This window comes from Gnatocerus cornutus, chromosome 4, assembly GCF_029298725.1.
Source record: "Gnatocerus cornutus isolate USDA-ARS CGAHR chromosome 4, icGnaCorn1.1, whole genome shotgun sequence".
NCBI lineage: Eukaryota > Metazoa > Arthropoda > Insecta > Coleoptera > Tenebrionidae > Gnatocerus > Gnatocerus cornutus.
Genome location: NC_142236.1, coordinates 19073014 through 19094199, shown reverse-complemented (window position 1 = coordinate 19094199; position 21186 = coordinate 19073014). Strand labels below are relative to the sequence as shown.

Here is a 21186-nt window from a genome sequence, read left to right as displayed (position 1 = left end):
GTAAAAAATATAATATAACGTTTTGTCCACAATTATAAGCTAAGATTATTCGAAATTAAAAAAGTGATATTTAAACGTCACAAAACTGTTCATGACTGAGGGAAAAGTTCACTTAAAAGTTAACTGTAATTTTATTACCGATTTATAACAAATTTGCATATAAATTATAGATAAACCTGCTGGTGAAAAAAATAGCATCTGCATCACCCATAGCAATACTTCATCTTTTCTTTAGCAACACTGGAAAACCATTTTTCGGTTTCTGAACAATATGAAACACCGTCTCGATTTCGTCCAACGACTTGTATCGCCCCGGAAGAACTTCAAAATTCTGTATTATTTTCGATAACAAAATTTTGACGTTCATCATGGCATATTTGAAACCTGCAACTCCAATTTTAGCACACGTTTTGAACATTTCTTGTGATCACCAATGCAGTTTCTAGGTCCGACACTAAACGGCAGATATGAACTACGAGGTCTCTTTTGAACTTTTTCCGGTAAAAACCTATCTGGATCAAACTTGAATGGATCAGGCCAGTATTCTGGATTCCTGTGAATGTCTTGGATTAGATTAATAACACCGCTTCCTTCTGGAAAAACTTGGCCGTCTAAAATCGTTCTAATTTCAATTGTGTGGATCAAGGAAAAATAGTTTACCAATTTCGACTGTTTTATCTACGTAGCGTAAAACGAACGGAGCTGGAGAAAAAATTCTCATGGTTTCTTCAACCACACGTTCCAAATAGTCCAAACTGTTCAAGTCCTCGAAAGTGAGTGGTCTGTCGTCTAAAACAGTCTTCTGTTCTTCGTAGAGTTTCCTCTGGAAGCAAAAAAGAAGTGGACGCACCAAAGAAGATCTTACCAACTTGAACTTCTGGATAAATGCTCATTGCTAGAAGAACACTTCCTATAACAACAGCTGAGGTTTCACTTCCTGCAATAAAAAGAAACGCAATTTCTCCTTCTAATTCATTTATTAGATAATCTTCTTTAACCGCACGGCTAATGAAACCATTGTTATCATCGATGTCTTCTGAGGACGAATTGTCACAACGCGAAATTGTCTGAAAGAAGAATATAATTGGACATTCTTTGTTTTGATGACATACTTTTCTTATCTGAGTCATGAAAAGTTCCACCATGGCTGTTGTTTGCTTGCATTGCGAGCTTTTTTTCCAAATCCAGTTGATATGGTGGAGCGGATTGATCATTCGCTCTTCAAGTAGTTCTTCATATCTACGACATTACTTGAGTAGTCTTAGTTCTAAATTGTTTTATTTAACAACAAATTTTTAAATTATTTGACTTTGAATCAAAACAATTTTTTTAAAGTTTTTATGAACTTCTGTAGTTTGGACTGTTTTAATCCTAAAACTGTGAAATTTTATTACTCTTGACTTGATTATCGACTGTGCTAAATTTTAAAATCTTAGAATTGAAAAAAAATTTTGAAGACACTAAAAATGTTTTTCAATTTCCATTAAATCCGTAACTTTTACGGTTTTACTCCTAAAACAAAATTTTTGAGTTTTTTCTATCATCGATATATTGCTTAACTTTACTAATTTCCAAAATTTTAGAACAAAAAACAGAATTTTTAGATCATTTTACTTTGAATCGAATCAAAATTTTCAAAATTTTCATTGAATTTCTGTCATTTTGACAGTTCAAAATCCAAAACAGTAAAATTTCCAGGTTTTATTGTTTACGACTTGATTATCCATTGTGCTAAATTCCAAAATTTTAAAACAAAAAACATAATTTTTGATCTTTTTACCTTGAATCAAATAAAATTATTCAAACTTTTCTCTGAATCTTTATAAGTTGTACAGTTTTAATCGAAAAACAGCAAAATTTGCAGGTATTGTTACTTACGACTTAGTGATTCACTGTGCAAAATTCTAAAAATTTAGAACAAAAACAAAATTTTTAGAAATTTTTATTTTAGAAACAAACCAAAAACTTTCAATTTGTATTAAAATTCCGTAGCATTAACAAAATTTTAAGGTTTTACTGTACATATATTTTGGACCCATTTATTTGATTGACTGCGCTAAATTCCAAAATTTGAGACCAAAAAACAAAACTTTTAGTTCATTTTATTTCGAAACAAACCAAATTATTCAATTTTGTTTATAAACTTTTGTTTATAATTTGGACTGTTTTAATCTTAAACTGTGAACTTTGCAGGTTCTATTACCTTCCACTTAATTATCGATTGGACAAAATTCCAAACGTTAACAACAAAAGCAAAAATTTTCATTTCAAAGTCAAACTAAAATCCTTTACCACTTTCTATTAAATTTTTTCTATTAAATTAACTTTGGGAGTTTTAATTTTAAAACAGTAACATTTTAAAGTATTATTATTTTATACTTATCTATCAAAGGTGCTAAATTCCCAAATTTTTGATCAAACACCCAAACTTTTAGATAATTTAACTTTGAAACGAATTGAAATTGTTTGAAACTTTTTATGAAGTTCTGTAGTTTAAACAAAGAATATAATTTTGAAGTTTGACTGTTTTTAACTTATTTATTAACGGTGCTAAATAGCAAAATTTTTAACCAAAGTGCAAAGTTTTAAATAATTTTATTTTAAAAACTAACCAAAGATTTTCACCACTTTCTATTAAATTTCGCAACAGATTAATTCCTAAAATAGTAAAATTGTGTAGTTTAACCAGTGTTGGCTTATTTATCAACGTTGCTAAATTTCAAAATTTTTGATTTAACAGTAAAATTTTTAAACAATTTTATTTAGAATCAAACCAGATTTTCAAAAATTTTTTATAAATTTTAGTATTTTTTTTTAATTTTAAAACTCGGACATTTTGAGGTTTTATTACTTTCGACGTGATTATCGATTGTGCTAAATTACAAAATTTGAGAATAAAAAATAGAATTTTTAAATTTTTAAAGACGGCCCAAATTTTTTTTTAAAATTCCGTAACTTTGGGAGTTTTAAGCTCATAACAGTACAATTTTGAACTTTGACTAGTTTCGATCGATATATCAACGGTACCAAATTCAAAATTTTTTGACCTATTAACACAATTTTTAGACAATTTCACTTAGAATCAAGCCAGATTTTTTAAATTTTTTTATAATTTTTTTTTAATTTTGACAGTTTTAATCTCAAAACTGTAAAATTTTAAAGTTTAATTATTTTTGACTTATACAAAGTGTTTATAAATGTTTCTAGCATCAAGCGTGGCTTTGGAATTCCTGTCATACACTATTTTGCCGCTTTGTTTTCATAGTGAATATAACTATCTTAAAAATTATTTATAATGTTACTTACTTCAATGACGTTTTAGTTACAGTTTTGTGCCCAAGTTTTCGATTTTCAGGTTTTAAACCACAACTGGAACAGTTTATTTCTCAAAACTTACTTTGCTTCATGTTTGAGGTTAACTGCAAATGTCAGTTGACAAATCGAAACCCACATTTGGAATGAGCGGCAAATTTCTTTGACATTTCATAGCCACCCTTGATGCTAGAAACATTTATAAACGCCTTGTATATACTACGGTGCTAAATTGTTAAAATTTTTGACCAAACATCAAAATTTTTAGATTTTCATTTTGAAATAAACCAAATTAAAAAAAATATATATGAATTTGTAATTTGAACAGTTTTAATTCCAAAATTCTTAAATTTTCAGATTTTATTACTCTCGATTTGATTATTATCGACTGTGCAAAATTCCAAATTTTTAGAAAAAAAAAGATTTTTAGAAACAGTTATTTTGAAAAAACAAACCCAAAAATTCCAACACTTTAAAATTAAATTCTATTAAATTCTGTAACTGTGGGGATTATTATTCTAAAACAATCAAATTTCGAAGTTTTTTTTTACCAAACAACAAAATTTCAATTAGAAGCAAACCAGATTTTTCAAAATTGTTTATGCATTTCTGTAATTTGGACAGTTTTAATCCCAAAACTGTAAAATTTGCAGATCTTATTACTACATACATAGAATTATTTAAGTACTCAAAAATTTTACCTGTTAAACAGTGGTATAAACTTCGAATTTTCTTCCGGCAGTGTTCACATTCACACCTCCAATCGTTTCTAAGAAAAAAAAATGAAACTGTATCAAAGCAATTAGAAAAAGTTACCAAAAACAGTATCAAGTGTGGCCGTCCAGACAACTGGTAATATATCATTTGATTTTCCGCAGTGTAATTCCAATTCCGTCGCCATTTTGTCCGCCATTGTAACCTGAATCTCAAAAAAGGAACTCAAGATTTTTTGAGTAAAACTTCGATTTAAGTTTTTCCTGCGTTGTTGCCATTTATGAACTGAAAATTGCCATTAAAATCAATTTTAATTGGTGCCTATAATTACAGCTCGTTGAGAACAAAGAAGGGAAAAACTCGTCGATAAATTTATAAGGTAAAATTTGCTCTTTATGTAGGGAATTCGTGAGTATATATTCCACTTGAGTGACTTTTGAAGTGACAATAAACATTTGAGGCCCCATCCAAATTCTGAAGACTGGAGGATAATTTTTGGCCATTTTTAGCACCGTTTGGGGTGCTCCTAGAAATGTTTTTTTATTTAGAGTCAAATAAAGCAAACCAAAAATTACCTTGTTTTCCCGACAACAGAAGAGAAGGACTTCCAAAAACAGGCAATGACAGAGGTCCTGGTAAAACCCAAGACTGATAATAGATCCATCGGCGTTTCCAAAGAAAATTGGTTAAAAGAAGGCACAAGATTGTAGCAAGCCACGTAAAAACCGAATTAAGTTCAGTCATTATAAAACACAAATTGATAAAACGGAACATTGGATAATATTTATAGACTGAACCTAGGCAAAGAAAAAAATTACTTTACATGGAAATTGGTGTCATTAATAAATTAAGAGACGACTTGCAAGTTATTCAGTTGACGGTGGTTTATAGTAACATTATACAGTATGTCTGTGATGAATTGGTACAACGTAACCTCACTTTTTCGTACAACTAAATTGACGAATGAAAAATGGGGACAATCGTACAGATTGACGGGATTATGGCTAACACCGAATGAAAATAAACGATCTAACAGCGCAACGACTTAAAAAGTCCAAACAAGCTAGAGTGTCAAATGTCAGATGCAAAAGTATGGATCAATCACAGACATGCACTTAGTACTGTGTTCTCTTCTAACAAAAAACCACCGATACCCTGATAACTGTTTTAATGCAACTATGAAAAATTCGTATCACTGCAATTAAATTTTTATACTTATTATTATGATTATTATTGTTTAATTATTGTTTATTCACCATGATTTATTGTTGTGATCGTTCAAAAAACGTAATAATATAATAATAGATATTGTATCAAGAAAGAAAATTTCATATTACGGGAATTTTCTTTACGTGCGCATTTTTTTTCACGCAGTCTAACTAGTTTATTCGTACACAGGTGTCCCAAAACTCGCGCCCCAGAGTGCAAGGGAGAGTGCCGACAGCAATACAGATGATAAATTTCAAAACAAAAATTGTCTGAGATTAATAGTATTCGAGAACAAATATTTTAAAAAATTAACAACCAATCCCGAAAGCTTATTCTAGATATGGAGTAAATCGTTTTTTTTTTTGAGTTAAAAAATTTTAGTTTCAAAATTTTGGTTCAGAATTGTTGGCTTCATAAGCCCTTTCTCTCTGGGGCGCGAGTTCTGGGACACCTCTATGTGGCTTCAAAATTAAATAATTTGCTTTCAAGGTACACATAAAAAACTAGGGCAACGTCCATTAAACAGGAATGATTATTAATTTGTCATAATTTAACAAAAATAGTTATTAATTATGTGGTATTACTATCAATAAAACAAATTAACAAGGTCTTGGATCTTGCAGTAGAAATACAAAACATATTTTATTAATTATTGCAGAAATCGAGTAGAGAGCAAAATCTGTAAAGAAAATTAATTAACTGATTTTCTAATTTAGAAGTGAGTGGATTATCTAAACAACAGAAAACATTTAAATAAATCAGAAACGGACTGTAAAGTTTTGGTGTTAAAATTATACAACTGTTATTAAAATTTCCAAACCGAATTAGTAAATATTAACCCAATTTTAAAATCATTCAATTTCTAGTTATTTACCAAACCTGAATTTAAGATGCTTTAAATGAGTAACTAATAATAAACAAAAAAAAAGTGAAAGAAATCAGACCAGTTCTGGCTTTAAAATTATATAACTGTTATTAAAATTCCAATTATTAAAAAATCGAGCCCAATTTTTTTTATTTTGATTGTACGTGAATTGTGGTGGCTAGTCCGACTCAGAACTTTAAAATAATAAATGTCAATATAATTCAAAGATTGAATTAGAAAATGTTCAATCCTGACAGTAATTCGTACAAAATTGTTAATTTTTTTTGTTATTTTGACTAGATGTGACTTTGAGTGAAAAAATTAGAGACAGACTGGGAAAGTTTAGCTTAAAAATGATGTAATTATATAATAACATAGGAAGGCCAAAGAAACGCGAAATCCAAGAAAAAAAAAATAAAAATTGCAGTTGAAATACAAACAATATTTATTACCTTTATGTATTTAATAAACGTTTCTACATGAATTCGCCCAGTGTCTTATACAGGGTCCGGCAACACTTGTGTCCACCCCCAAAATCGTCTTTAATTTTAACGAGAAAATTTTGAAATTTTGCATACGCTCACAGTTGACAAAGCTCTAGAAGCTAACGCAAAAATTTGTTTTTTATCACTCATAGTTTTGGCGTCGCGACGCCTTAGAAATCTAATTTTTAGGTAATTGTGAAGTTTTGTGATATCAACCCCCAATTTAATTTTTTTTCAATATAAATGTGTTAAAAATATCTCAGTTGTTATTTTAAATTTTATGCAAATTGTCTTCAAAATTTGAGAAAAAAATGCTGTTTTATCAAGTTAGTTTCCAATTTAATTACGTCAAAATTGGGAACTACGTTTACACCCATCTGTCAACATCTTGTGTCACAAATGACATCTATCCTTTGGCTCGCTTTAGATTGTAACAAAAGTCTTACTTGGTGAAATTGTGGCTTTATCAATGTTAATTAATGATTTCTGGTGTCCATAAAGTGCAACATGCCCGTGTTAATCAAAATTAACCTTTATAAGAGTGAATGAAGTGACTTGTGAAATTTTGGTGTAAACGTAGTTTGCCGCTGCGCTGTCATAATTTTGAAAACTAACTTGATAAAACAGCGTTTTTTTCGCAAATTTTAAACACAATTTGCATTAGATTTAAAATAAAAACTCAGATGTTTGTATCACAGTTATGTTGAAAAAAAATTGAATTCGCGAATATTTCCGCAAAAACTCAAAAATTTCTAAAAATTATACTTCTTAGGCGTCGCGACGCCAACCAAACCGTGATAAAAAATAAATTTTTGCGTCAGCTTCTAGAGCTTTGTCAACTATGAGCGTACCCAAATTTTCAAAATTGTAACTTTAAAATTAAAGACGATTTTGGGGGTGGACACAAGTGTTGCCGGACCCTGTATACAGTATGTCCCCGGATTGAGTTCACAAGAGGGAAAAAAAGTTTATTTCTCATTTTACAAAAAAATGACAAAGGAATAACATTTTTTGCTTAGTTCAAAACATAAATCTGCAATTAAAATTTCAAAATTATTAGTTTGTACTCTTAAAATTAATTTTTTCATTATTTTTATGTATTAAATTTTGTAATCGTATTCAAATAATAGCAGGCTGTGGATTTACAATATCAAATAGTGCGTTAAAGATTAAAGAAAAATTTTCCTAATAATGCGTAAGTATTAAAAAATTGGAAAAAAATGCAATTGCATCCTTAACAATAATTGAGAAAAATCGAAACAGTCGAAAAAAATACGAGTTAGAATTGAACTATGTGCTAAAACAGGTAATTGGTCACTCAAATAGTAGAAATTGGTTTGAGTTAAGCAACAAATTTCATTCCTTTGGCATTTTTTGCTAAATTAAAATAAAAAAGGTCTTCGTTATTTTTTGATTTTTTCGATTTCAAGAACACAGCTTGATAATATTAAAGTTTTAATTAAAGATTTATTTATTTGAAATTAAGCAAAAAATATTATTCCTTTGTCATTTTTCTGTAAAATGAAAAATAACGTTTTTTTCCCTCTTGTGAACTCAATCCGGGGACATACTGTATAGGACAACTTAGAAAAAATAGAAGACAAACATTTTTTTTCAAAATTTTTATATAGGATCACTCAGGAATCTAAACTAAACCTCATATGTAAAATTTATAAAAAAAAATTATTATTTCTGGTAGCGGGCGTTAATGGGTTAAGCGGACAGTCAGAATCAAAACAACATTTATTTCGGTGAACTATAAAAATTCTGGTTCGTTCATGGGTTTACTTTGCCTCATTCATACAAGACGAATACTTTAACCTCACATTTTGTCAAAAAAAATTGCAGCGGGAAAAATTCAAACGAAAATAAGATTTTTTCAATTAAATTATATTTCTGTTTTTTAATGTTTTATTGTTATGTTTAATGTTTATGTTTAATGATTTACACAAAAAGTATTTATGCACTACTTGTTTTTCATTAATCTTTTATTGTTGAAAATAATTGATTGGTTTGAAGAAATTTCGCTTTACTTATGAAGTACAGATTTTTATTATAAAAATGTTTTTGAAAATTCTCTTGACCCCCATTGGTGTCCGCTTAAGGAAAGTTTTATAGTTCAGTCAAGTTGGCCTGAGCCACCATAAAATCATAAAAATTAGACGGCAACCGCACCCGGACAGTTTGCGGTATTTTGTCATTTATGACAAGACATCTGGCCTGTTTAGGGATGCTGTTCTTATCGCAGGGTGCAAACTTGAGCAAATAAACCCTCATTATGTGCACTTGAGAATCTTTTGAAACTGTCCCATTGCGGTAGCCCACAAATTTTTATGCTTTTATGGTGGCTCAGACCAACTTGGCTGAACTATACTTTTATATCCGAATATCAGAGTGTCCCAGAACTCATGACCCATATAGCAAGGAAGGGTGCCGACAGTAAATTTCAAAACAGTTTAATAGTATTTAAGAAAGAATAAAAAAATAACAACCAATGATGAAAACTTATTCTAAAGGTGGAATAAAAGACCATCCCAATTTCCTAGGCAATGAGAGTGTAATGGTTTTCTGACCAACGGATGATAGTATGTGTCTATAGCTACCGATTTTAAAATTCTGTTCAGCTTCAGGATTGGCTACCGTTTTTTCGTCTTAACTCGATAATTCCTTCAGCTAAAAAATTTTAGTTTCGAAAATTTGGTTCAAAATAGTTGTCTCCATAAGCCTTTTTCTCTGGGTCACGAGTTCTGGGTCACTATGTGTACATATCTCTACTTTTCTGGATGTAATAGTGCTGGTAGTTTAAAAATTTGCGCTTAATGCGCTTTTACATTTTTATGCGAATTTTTGTGCCGTACTTATTGAGTAAGAAACATACCTCTTTAACTATACATTACAAAAAAACTTTTATTTTCAATCTCAATTAGTGGTGCGCTGAACCTGGCTAATCACTGAAATCATCGAATATATTGATTTGACGATCTGCAAAAGTTTATTTATAAGTTTATTTTGTTAGATTAAAAGTACCTACCGCAATGCCTAGATCATAATTTATTGTCATGGTTCTTGAAAAAGACAGTTTAAGAGTTTTCTGAGTGTTTAATTCAAACATTAAATATATTTGTTTATTTTCGGCATTCCAGTTGTACCAATTGGTGGTTGAAAGCAGTGAACTCAGCTCGTTTGACTACAAAAATCACTAAAAGGAAGAACCAAAAAGAACTAAAATCTTACGACATCTTCCATCATTTGTCCAGTGAAAATAATGTTAGTGAAAGTCAGTGTACCTGTTATGACCACACAGTAGATCCTGGGGTATTGTTTTTCAAGACTCCCTGAATACTTTAAAGAAAGATTAAGGAGTGTGATAAAGTGCTACTTACAGTGTATATTACACCTACCATACTGATTCCCAAGATGGTGAAGGTGACGCTATATAAAACTATCAATGACTTCAGTTTCCGCAGCAGATTTACAACGGAACTAAAAAACAATAAGAAGAAAAAGAACAATGAAGTTGCAACACGTACAAATATAGATAGACGTGTCTATTAACAGCAATTCTTAATTTTCGTTCAACAGCTTCTTGGTAGTTATTCTGATAAAATAACGTTTCGTCACTATCAAATCCATCATCAATTTTCTTCAAAAAATCAATAAGAACGTAGAATTGGAAACGTAGCACACTGACTACGTAGTAAGTCATGTAATACAGAACCGGAGTCATAAAAGACACGGGATAATTTCCCATTCTAAACGTCCAGGATAAAACTGGCTCCCACTGTGGGAAAAACTCTTTAAAGATGGCGTAAGCAAAGACAAAATCAATGTCCCCGTCTACCGGCTGCATGAACGTAAATCCGCAATAGACGGTCAGAATTGTGTTTATCACAGAGCAAGTGTTGAAATAAAGAGCTTCCAAGCGAATTCTTTTTCGGGTGGCAACATTGGCTGTGTTTCTGTCCCAGTATTCAAGATTGCTAACAATATTTTGGTACAGTTTTGCAAACAACGGAATCGTAGCAACAGAAGCAAAAAACTACAATGAAAATAGAAAAAAATATTTGAAATGGTAGATGGAAGATGGCAGGTACTTGATAGTGTACTTGATAGTGTACCAGTAATCACACTTTTGCAAAAATAGAACCGTTTGAAAAAGCAATAACACGGCTATGCTGATGGCAACTATTCCAGTTGCGGTTTTCATTAAGATGTTTTGGAACAAATCCAGATAGATGAAGCGAAGAAGCCAGAGATGGTCATCTGAAACTAAAGAGGTTAAAATCGTGCTGTTGTAAAAATCGTACCTTTTTTGGAAAAGCGAACGACTTTTGAGGCTCCATCAACGTGCATCTTTGCATACAACTAAATGAATTTTTTAGTAGTTGTCGGTAGGTCAGAATTGTCATTGTAGTGTTGCTATGGAAACTTACCACAGAAAGTTTAATTCATCGATTTGTAATTGTATTGTATAAAAATTGTTAAGATTAACTTCTAATAATACATATTGTAATACGACCACAATTAAGTATTTTGGATTAGACAGACAATAAATCTCTTTACCATAAACAGATGGTTTATTTATGCTGTGTAAAGGGATGAGGGAAAGAGTCCTTAAAGGCGAGGAGACCCAAAAGAACAGCCTTGAAAGCCTGTGCTGGTTTGACAGTCAAAAAAGGCAAATTTTCATACAGTTTGGATGGTTGATTTTGTTCGTACAGACTTCAAAGGTGAAAATGTGTAAAGTTAGGTGCACCAGTTTTTTATAATTGTGATTTCACTTTTATTCAAGTACAGTATAAGTAGTTAGTTTGTGTAAAATTGATCACGTTATGTCATAGGATTTTTAATTCACATTTAACCGACAAATACGTTAAAATTAAATTTCCATATACCGGGTATATGCGTAGCGTAGAGCCTTAAACTTCATTTTTCAATACGTCTCTTCTTCAATTCAATGACATTACGTCAAAAATTTTATATCCGCCGCTGTATGTTGTAACCTGTTTTAGTAGTAATGAGATGAGCTAATGAGTCAAAATTAAGATAAAAATTACTTCTTAGTAATATTTAGCACCAAGTGTCAACAAATTTTTAGTGTGTTTATGGCTTTGACTTTTTAGATGGTTTTCAGCAATATTTCCGCAAAGCCACAAAAAACATAATCACCCTCAAAATGGTTAGGTTTTATCTGGCGTGATGGAAAGTCCAAGAAATTTCAAAACAACTATAAACGCACTAAATTTTGGATCCACTAAACTTTGTTCGCTTTTTCCACTGCATATTTTTGAAATCATGGAACCAAAAGCTCAGAGGCAAGTAGAATGACAGACGTTTACAAATCGTCATGGATTAGTTTAGTAGTGTGGTCGTAAATTACACAATTCAGAAGAAATTAGAATCAGAAATTTTCAAATCTTCATAGTTCACTTATTTATGTAGATATGGAAACGCGGTTTTCGTGTATGAATCTGAAATTCACAATTCTAGGTGCCCTTTAGGACAGATTTTTAATTAAACTTCTAGTTTTGGTTGTATCCCAAATTTGGGGTGTTGACGAGAAACGACGAATTAATTTTTTGCTCTGAAGGGCACCTCGAGAATGTTTTGGACATTCTATTAAAATTTTTTCATGTCGATATCTGTTTTATTAAGAACGATATCGCCTTTTGAAATTAGCATTAAAACTCCATAAGAACCTTAAGAGTCAGCTGAAGAAATAGGAGGCTGTGGCAGGTGCCCTGTGGAGGGACGCAGACAAGACAACATCTTGTTTTCTTTAGAGGAACAGACCCGGATTAGTAGTAATTAGTAGTAATTTTATCCCCCTTTCTATTGAATTTTTCTCTTTATCTCAACATTCTATGGTATTTCTTTTCATTATTTAAGTTTCTTGATATATTCTTTTTTTCTTTTCTTTAGTTTTCTTAGAATTTTCGAGTACTCGTCGTACTCTAAACATCCAAGATAAAACTGGCACCCACTGAAGACAAAACTCCTCAAAATGGTAAACAGAAAAAAAATCAGCATCGTCATCCACCGGCTGCATGTAAATTCGTATGGTCAAAATTGTGTTCGTCACAGTGCAAGTGTTAAAATAGTGAGTTTCCAAGCGCATTCTTTTTCGGATTACTAGTTATTCGACGTTTACGCATTGAATTTAACAACTGTTTCCTAACGACACTCAGTCTTGTTAACTTTCACTTAATTACTGGTTTTAAATATATATTTTTAAAAATTGCTTAAGGCCAAAACTAAATTTAATTTAAATAGAATGTGCCCTCAGAAGGGTAAATCTTTATGTCGGTTGACTTTTTCTGATTCACTTTGTGAATAAAACTAAAATTTGAATTAAAAACAAAGTAATAAAAAAGTTACCTAAAGTTATTACAAACAATGATCAAATGGCCTCTATTCAGTTTCATCCATAAAGAAAACACTTTTTAAAACTCTAAGTTCATTACAACGTTTTTTGAAGAAACCACTGGCAAAGAATAAAAATCTAACTCAAAATACAGAATTTACTAAAAGCCAGGAAATGCTTTTTCCGTTGTCTTTAATTGTTTTATGATACATACATTCGACCAAAAAGTTTTGCCTGAAACTAACTAATAATTAATGAGCCAATAATAATCTGGATTTATGAACACACATACTACATTTGTATCCCGGTTATTATATTATATTCGATTTCACTACCCAACTTGTTTGTTAATAGTATGTATATTAAAACACCGACTTTTATAAGGCAAATGTTACGACACGAAAAGGAAGAAAATTCAATAGAAATGGTCTAAAAATTGACTAAAGATCGGGCAATAATAAATTGGCAACATGAATAGAGAATATTTAATAGAAATGGAATATAAATCCAATAAATGGAACAAATCTCTTCGTAAAACAATGAAAAAGCTGTCCAAAATTAACAATGCCATATAATGTCGAGATAAAGAAAAAAATTCAGTAGAAAAAGGCTAAAAATTAACTAAATATGAAACAAAAATGAAAAATGGTAAAATAGGAAGCCGCTTAATGTAAGCGATATTTGTTTAACTGAACATTGTGTAGTTATAAACATCAAATTGTGTTGTATAATTGTATACAGGGTCGCCTCCAAAATCGTCTTTAATTTCAAAGACAAAAATTCATACGCTTATGGGCGATCAAGTTCCAAATCCTGACGCAAAAGTTTGTTTTTTGTTAAGGTTTTCTAAAACTATGAGTGATAATTTTTTTTGCGGCAGCTCTAATCCTAGATTTTTCATTTATGAATGTTAAGATAATTTTTAAAATTTTACTTTTTAAATTAAAGACGAGTTTGAGGGTGACTACAAATGTTGCCGAAACCCTGTACATACAAAAAACTACTTGTGAAAAAAGTAAATACTTAATAATAGTTATAAACCATCAAAGAAGCAAACATATTACAATTTGCAACCGAAACGACGCGCAACGCTTGGATATTTAATTTTAATTTGTGGTGCCCTGAACCTAGCTGATTACAGAAACCATCGAATATATCGATTTGACGATCTACAAAACGCAATTAGTTTGGTATTGTTACATCTACTACTAATGATATTTTAAGAGTTTTCTGAGTGTTTAATACAAGCATAAAATACTTTATTTTATTTTCGGCATTCCAGTTGTACCAGTTTGTAGTTGACAGCAGTGAACACAGTTCATTTGACTACAAAAATTACTAAAAGAAAGAATTTGATCTGTCAAAATAATGTGAGTAAATGTCAGTGTGGCTGTTTCGATCACAGAGCAGATCCTGACGTATTCTTTTTCCAGGGTTTCTGGATACCTAAAAAAAACATTAAGAAGTTTGATAAGGTATCTACTACTTACAGTGAATCTGATCCCACAATGGCGCCGATGACGCTGTATAAAACTATCAGTGAGTTAAGTCTCCGCACGATATTTACAACGATACTAAAAAACAACAAAGGAAAAATAACAATTAAGTTGCAATACGTACAAATAAAGATAAACGGGTTTATCAACAGCAATTTTCGTCCAACAGCTTCTTGGTACTTCTCATACTCCTCATTTATTTTGAATACCACATTTCAAGGTCATAATTTGTGGAAATTGTGGAGTTATACGGCAAATTTGAGAAGATTTATCCATTGAATTGAACATAAACGAGTACTGGAACACCCACAGACCTGTTTGTGATTGTTTTCAATACATAAATCCTCAAAAATTTGTTGTAGAGCTCCACAACTGTCACAAATTTTGACCTTGAAATGCGGTATTTAAAATAAATGAGAAGTAAAACAATGTTTTGTCATCGTCCAACCCTTCATCAATTTCTTTCAAAAAATCGATGTGTAAGTAGAATTGAAAACGTAGCACACTCAGGATGTAGTTGCTCATGTAAAACACAACCGGTGTCATTAAAATGGTTGGATATATCCCGCTTTAAACGACTAGGATAAAACTGGCTCCCACTGTAGAAACAACTCCTCAAAGATGGCGATAGAAAAAAAATATCTGCGCCTCCGTCTACCCGCTGCTAGTATACCTAAATCCATAGAGGACCATCAAAATTGTGTTCACCGCAGTCTTTTTTGGGTGGCAACACTGACCGTGTTTATACCCCAGTATTTATGATTGATTGTCACCTGTGCTTTGGTACAGTAATGCCAACAGCGGCAGCGTAGCAAAAGTAACAAGAACCTAGAAACAAAATACAGAGAAATAACTTACAAAAGATAGCAGCCGTAAGTTGGTATGTACTTGATAGAGCATCAGAAGTCAAACTTTAGTTTGAAAAAGCAACAACACAGCCATAATGAAGCTGACAATTCCTGTTGCGACTTTCATGAAAATCTATAAATAGATGAGGCGAAGGAGCCAGAGATGGTCATCTAGAACAAGGGAGATTAAAGTCGAGTTGTTGTAGGAGTCGTACCTTTTTTGGAGAAGAAAACGAGTCTTGGGGCTCCATCAACGTGCATCGTTGCATTCAACGAAATGAATTTTTCAGTAGTTGTCGGTAGTTCGGAATTGTCATTGTAATGTTGTTATGGAAACTAATCACAAGAAGATTAATTTATCGATTTATCGATATCGTTAGGATTAACTTTTAATCGTAAGGTGAGTGGGGTAGAATCAAACGTAATTTAGACTAGTTTAGAATTCTCAGTCTCTATTGAACAGAAATATAAATCAATTTTAAGTAAATTTAAACATTGATAACTACATTTGATTTAAAACTGCTACCTGGAGCAAGTTTAATAAACCAAAATATTAATTCTGACTCAAAGAACTTTCTAGTAGAATAGCAGTCAAAAGGGTAACTGCCAAAAATAATTTCAAATGTAGAGAGCCTGCTAAAACTCTGTTGCTGTCTGCATTTGGCTGTTATACAACGTCCAAACTTTAGATTTTGAAATTGGGGTAATAAGATTTCTCTGCTGTAGTTATTATTGTTAATTATTATTATAACAATTAATACATTCTAAACGCGTTAAGAACGTTTTTATTTATTTTACAAAAAAATGTAACTAAAAAAGAAATCAAGAAATTCATGTAAACTGTTAAAAATAACCTCGAAAATAACGTACAAATTTGTTTGGAAGAATGTCTCAAAAGCAGAGAAAACATTACACAAAACTTCACTTGTTCATTACTCTTTGAAACTTAAAAAATATTTTCAAATCTTTAAGGTCGATTATCTCAAAACTATGTGAATGTGGGATAGATGTTTTCTGCATAATTACGCCCAATTGAAAGATTAAATGATTTTCAGGAACAGATTAAATGTCTTTATTGTGTCGGAGACAGTTCATTGATAAAATTTATTAAACATAAAATCTGTCTGATGGTACAATTCGATTAAAAAAGAATCACGCATACTTGTATCAAGTCCAAATGCAGATTGGTTTCTTAAAAATATGTAGGTATACTTTTCCAAATTGAGACTCGTTATTATGGCCCTGCAATAATGATTACCGCAAACATTAGCAGTGGTTTCGAGGTTGTAAAGAACCCTGTCATAAATTAGTTCTTAGGTAGTCCGAGAGGTCCAAGCCAGGACCGGGTCGCAATTTTTTTTGTTTTCTCCTTTCATTTTAAAATTTAGTAAATAAAATAAATCCCTGATTAGTATAATTTGTATATTAAAACAAAAAAAAAACAAACAATTGAAACAATTAATGGGAATCATAATCACTTACAGAGTCATCGCTATCTTCTTCTAAATTAATTACAAAAAGTCTAAAATTTGGCGACACAAAAGTATTCTCTACATCGACAACATGCCTGATACAATTTTTCCAAGTTTCCGACGTTATAACTGCAGCTTCTTGGCGGATTAAATCTACAACTTTTGAGCTTAGCGTCGGGAAAGTATTTTTTCTTCTAATTGATCCTTTTAATGTGCTCCAAATCAACTCGATTAGGTTGAGAACACAGTAGTATGGCGGAAGACGAAGAACGATGTGGCCCTGTTCTTTTGCATATTCATCTATCAAGGAGTCTTGAAAAAGACGGCTTTAGTAAAATCACAACCAGAAAAACAAACAAGCAAACAGAACGCAACCGAACACCAAAAAAAAGCTCCTTACTGCACTGAGTACGAACGAGAAATAAACTTCTACGTGAAAATAGAAAGTTTGCTCAAGACTACCTGATTATCCCTTAAAACCTGCCCTTATTAGGATTTACCAACGGGTTGAGGGTATTATGGAATTATCTCTAAATTTTCCAACAAGACAAGAGGAGAAAGTTTTTCTAAGACTATTTGAATAGAGTTCAAGCAAACTTTTGTACCTGGCAGACGTCATTAAATTATAATTTGTACAAAATCTTTTTTTCCAAATTTTTCACCAAATGTTGCCTTTGTGCTTGGCTACAGAAATTGAGATAAACTAACTCTTGTGATAGTACAGTTTCAGATACACAAAATTGTTGGATCAAATCTTGGTGTCGACAAAATTTTTTTTATCAAAAATACAATTTACATATTTCCAAACACCAAATTTCGTCAAAAAATGTTGACGCGTTTTTTGATAGCAATCCTACCATTACCAGAGCGATGATTAAACAGTTTAATCTAATTTAAAACTAATTTTATCCTTATCCAATGTACAGCATCATTACGCTAATTAGCAAACTTTTGTCAAATTATCATTGGACACATCAACAGCATTTAAATCATGACAAAAAAAGTTTTGATCGTATTTGATCGAAGAGTTGGCACCAAAAGCACTGTTGGGTCCGGTGCGGTCCTGGTCGAACCCTAGTGATGAGTTGCAACCACAATTTATGGTCTGCATTGTAGAGCCATTTAACTTTTACACAAAGACGTACCCTCATAAAAACGAGTCTCAACTTGGAAAAGTATATATTCTGTTACTTTGGATTTTTTTTGTTAAAAAGTAATCGATTTTGATCAGTAATTACTGGAATCAAGAAAGTGTCATAGTCGTAGATTTTTACCGAAAAGTGATCTTAACTGAGCTTCTTTCTAAATATTAGGAGTATACTATTGGTAGAACAGCGAAGCAGCCTTCCAGTATTGAAGAACCAAATATTTCAATGCATGATGTAAACGGTATAAACCGACGATGGAGAACAAAAATGGTTTTATGTTCTAATAAGAAATGCATCCAAGTTGTCCAAGTTCATCCAGTGAAGATTCAAAATTAAATTGTGTTTCGTATACATACAGGATGTCCCCGGATTGAGTTCACAAGAGGAAAAAAAAACGTTATTTTTCATTTTACAAAAAAATTACAAAAAAATAATATTTTTTGCTTAATTTAAAATAAATAAATCTTTAATTAAAAGTTTAATATTATTAAGCTGTGTTCTTAAAATCGAAAAAAACAAAAAATAACGAAGAACTTTTTTATTTTTAATTTTGCAAAAAATGTCAAAGAAATGAAATTTGTTCTTTAACTCTAACGAATTTCCACTATTTGATTGACCCATTACCTGTTTTGGCACATAGTTCAATTCTAACTAGTAATTTTTCAAGAACATTAAACACTATAATACTACATTCTCCGCAAAATTTAGTAAAAGCTACACAAGAACATCACAAAAAATAATTTATTAAATTGCTGCCATAAGACGCAATGCTTTACTTGTCCACAGGCAAACCGAAGGGCGGAGCTTGTGACGTCACTGTGACGTACTTGGGAGTGCCTTATTGGGTTTTCCAGAATTATTATTGTTTTTTTTTGTACAAACAAATGAGCGGCGAAGTATCACCTGAGGTAACCACTCGTTTTTTTGAAGCAACGGATTTTGTCGCATAGATTAAGATTAGTATCCTTAATGTATAGGCGGGTAACGGTTTCCACAGCAAATTTTCATTGATTTTTAATTCGAAAACAAAAGCATTTTGAAATTTTTTTCATTAAGACAAGTTGTTGCATATGATGAGTTCTATCCCAGTTTAATTTTGATTGCTCATTTCCATAACACCCTGTATAAGATGTACAGCGGAAACAAAGTGTCAGTACCTGAGGACCATTGGTTTTATGTACAAAACTTTAAACTCACGCGTGGCAATCATGGAAACCCTTTGGTTAAAAAAACTAAGATGGGATTATCACTCAAATTATGCAGTATCGTGAAAAAGGGCGATACATCGTGTATCTCGACGAGACGTGGTACGACAACCATGATTGTGTCAAAAAGGAACTTTCTGATGGAACATCAAATTGCTGTGTCTAAGGTCCACCTTCACGGAATAAAAGGATCATCATTTTATATATATCATATATATAATAAGGAGAATGCAGTACCTTCTGAAAAATACTATGTAACAATTTTGTTCAATATACTCGTATATGTACCCAGCCCGCTCTTCAGATTTCGGTTTCGGCAGTGAGCTGTCACAAAAATGACCAGGCCAGAGCTTGGGTCTAATAACCGCCATAAAACAATCAATAAATTTTTCAAAGCAAATTGTAGAACCTAGAGATGCACTTTCTTATTTGTTTCTTTACCATTTAAAAATACCGGAATTTTTTATAAAGTAAGATGCAATTTATAAACTAAGGTGCGTCATATATTCAGGGTATATTATATAAATAATTAATAATGAAAGTAGTGATTAAAACTGCGACTAATTGATTGAAGTAATATGGAGCACAAAATTGCCTAATTTATATTTTTTAAATTAAAAAAAAAAGTACAAAATTAGTTGAAAAAGAAATATGCGCCTTTTGTTCAAATGCTTACGGCTTATGGTTAATTAAGTTCCAGAATATAACACTTTTTTATTACTGTCAGTTTGGCGTCGCGACGTCCAAAAAGTGAAAATTCGAGTTTTAGTGCAAACTTTTGCTAACTCTTTTTTTAACATAACTGTGATGAAAAAGTCTCTGTTTTAATTTTAAATTTTATGCAAATTGTGTTTTAAATTTGAGAAAAAACGCTAGTTTTCAATATCATGACGAAACATTTGCAAACTACATTTATTCCAAATTTCACAAATCACTTCATTTATTTGTCGAGGTCATTTGCATTTGAGATCGTAGGGCTATTGTTACAATCTAAAGCGAACTAAAGGATCGTTTGGTGTATGCGTTTCCAATTTTGACTAATTTGATAAAAAAACATTATTCTTTAAATTTTAAAAACAATTTGAAGCAAATCTGAAATGACAACTAAGATTAAATGACTAAATGTTTAACACATTTATAGGTAGGGGAGCATTCTAAAATAATAGGAATTAGCAAAAAAATTGTACTAAATATCATAAACTAATGTATTGCGAATGATTTGTAAGGTACTTTTTTTGATTACAATAAAAAACTTACGCCATGTGAGCATTATTTTGAAAAATGGAATTAGGTGTTTGGTTCTACTATGCCTTAAAAATCGCTAAAACTTACAAACTTCATTTTTACAGCGTCGCGTCGACAAAATTATTGGTGATAAAAAACAAATTTTTGCTTCCGATTCTGTATAACAAATGCATAGGAGCGTGAAATAGATAACTGTTCCTAGTACAGAAATCCTTATTAATATAAGAGGTTTTTTTTAACATTTTTCCTGTGCAGTGCAAAGATGAAAATACAGTTCTATTATAGTAAACTCAGTTGACATATACCTAGTAAATTTTATGGCCACATTATGAGAGGGCCGGGCAGTACTAATCCTTGCGATTGGAGACCATAAATGAGCACGAAATGAATGCGGGCCTAATCAACCATCGGTCAACTCTCTACCTAGAACTTTGTCGGCTGCAGTTTACAACACCCAGTTTTATTTCTATGGGTGGTTTGACTTAAGCCATAAAATGTTTACTAGGTATATGTCAACTGAGGTTACTATATTTTCCTATTGCCATTTCCAAGAAAGCGCTATTACTTCACAAACAGCTGGACCTCTTGGTTTCGTCAAACTACCTGACCCCACCATAAATTTTGTGCTTGTGGAAAAGTACTAATTTCTGTGGTTTGCCGGCAATTGCTGGTTGTAAATTACAAAATTTCAGCTTTGGTTTAAAATCTTAAATTTTACGCTACGAATACTCGCTTAATTATTGGAATATTTTTTAAAACTTAGGACCGTTGTATTCAGAACGACTTGCTTTACAATCCGATTGGATTCATTTTTGATACAACA

At 31.4% G+C, this 21186-nt stretch overlaps 1 protein-coding gene across 1 annotated transcript; it reads right to left on the bottom strand.

Moving 5' to 3' along the window:
- Window positions 1–220: 220 nt before the first annotated feature.
- On the bottom strand, window positions 221–1145 carry LOC148176574 (cytochrome P450 4g1-like). The gene is made up of 5 exons (XM_088035141.1): window positions 1113–1145; window positions 870–1067; window positions 661–823; window positions 432–611; window positions 221–384 (listed from the first exon to the last, which is right to left on the bottom strand). The coding sequence occupies exons 1-5, from the start codon at window positions 1143–1145 to the stop codon at window positions 221–223; spliced, it is 738 nt and encodes a 245-aa protein (XP_087891267.1).
- Window positions 1146–21186: the final 20041 nt, after the last annotated feature.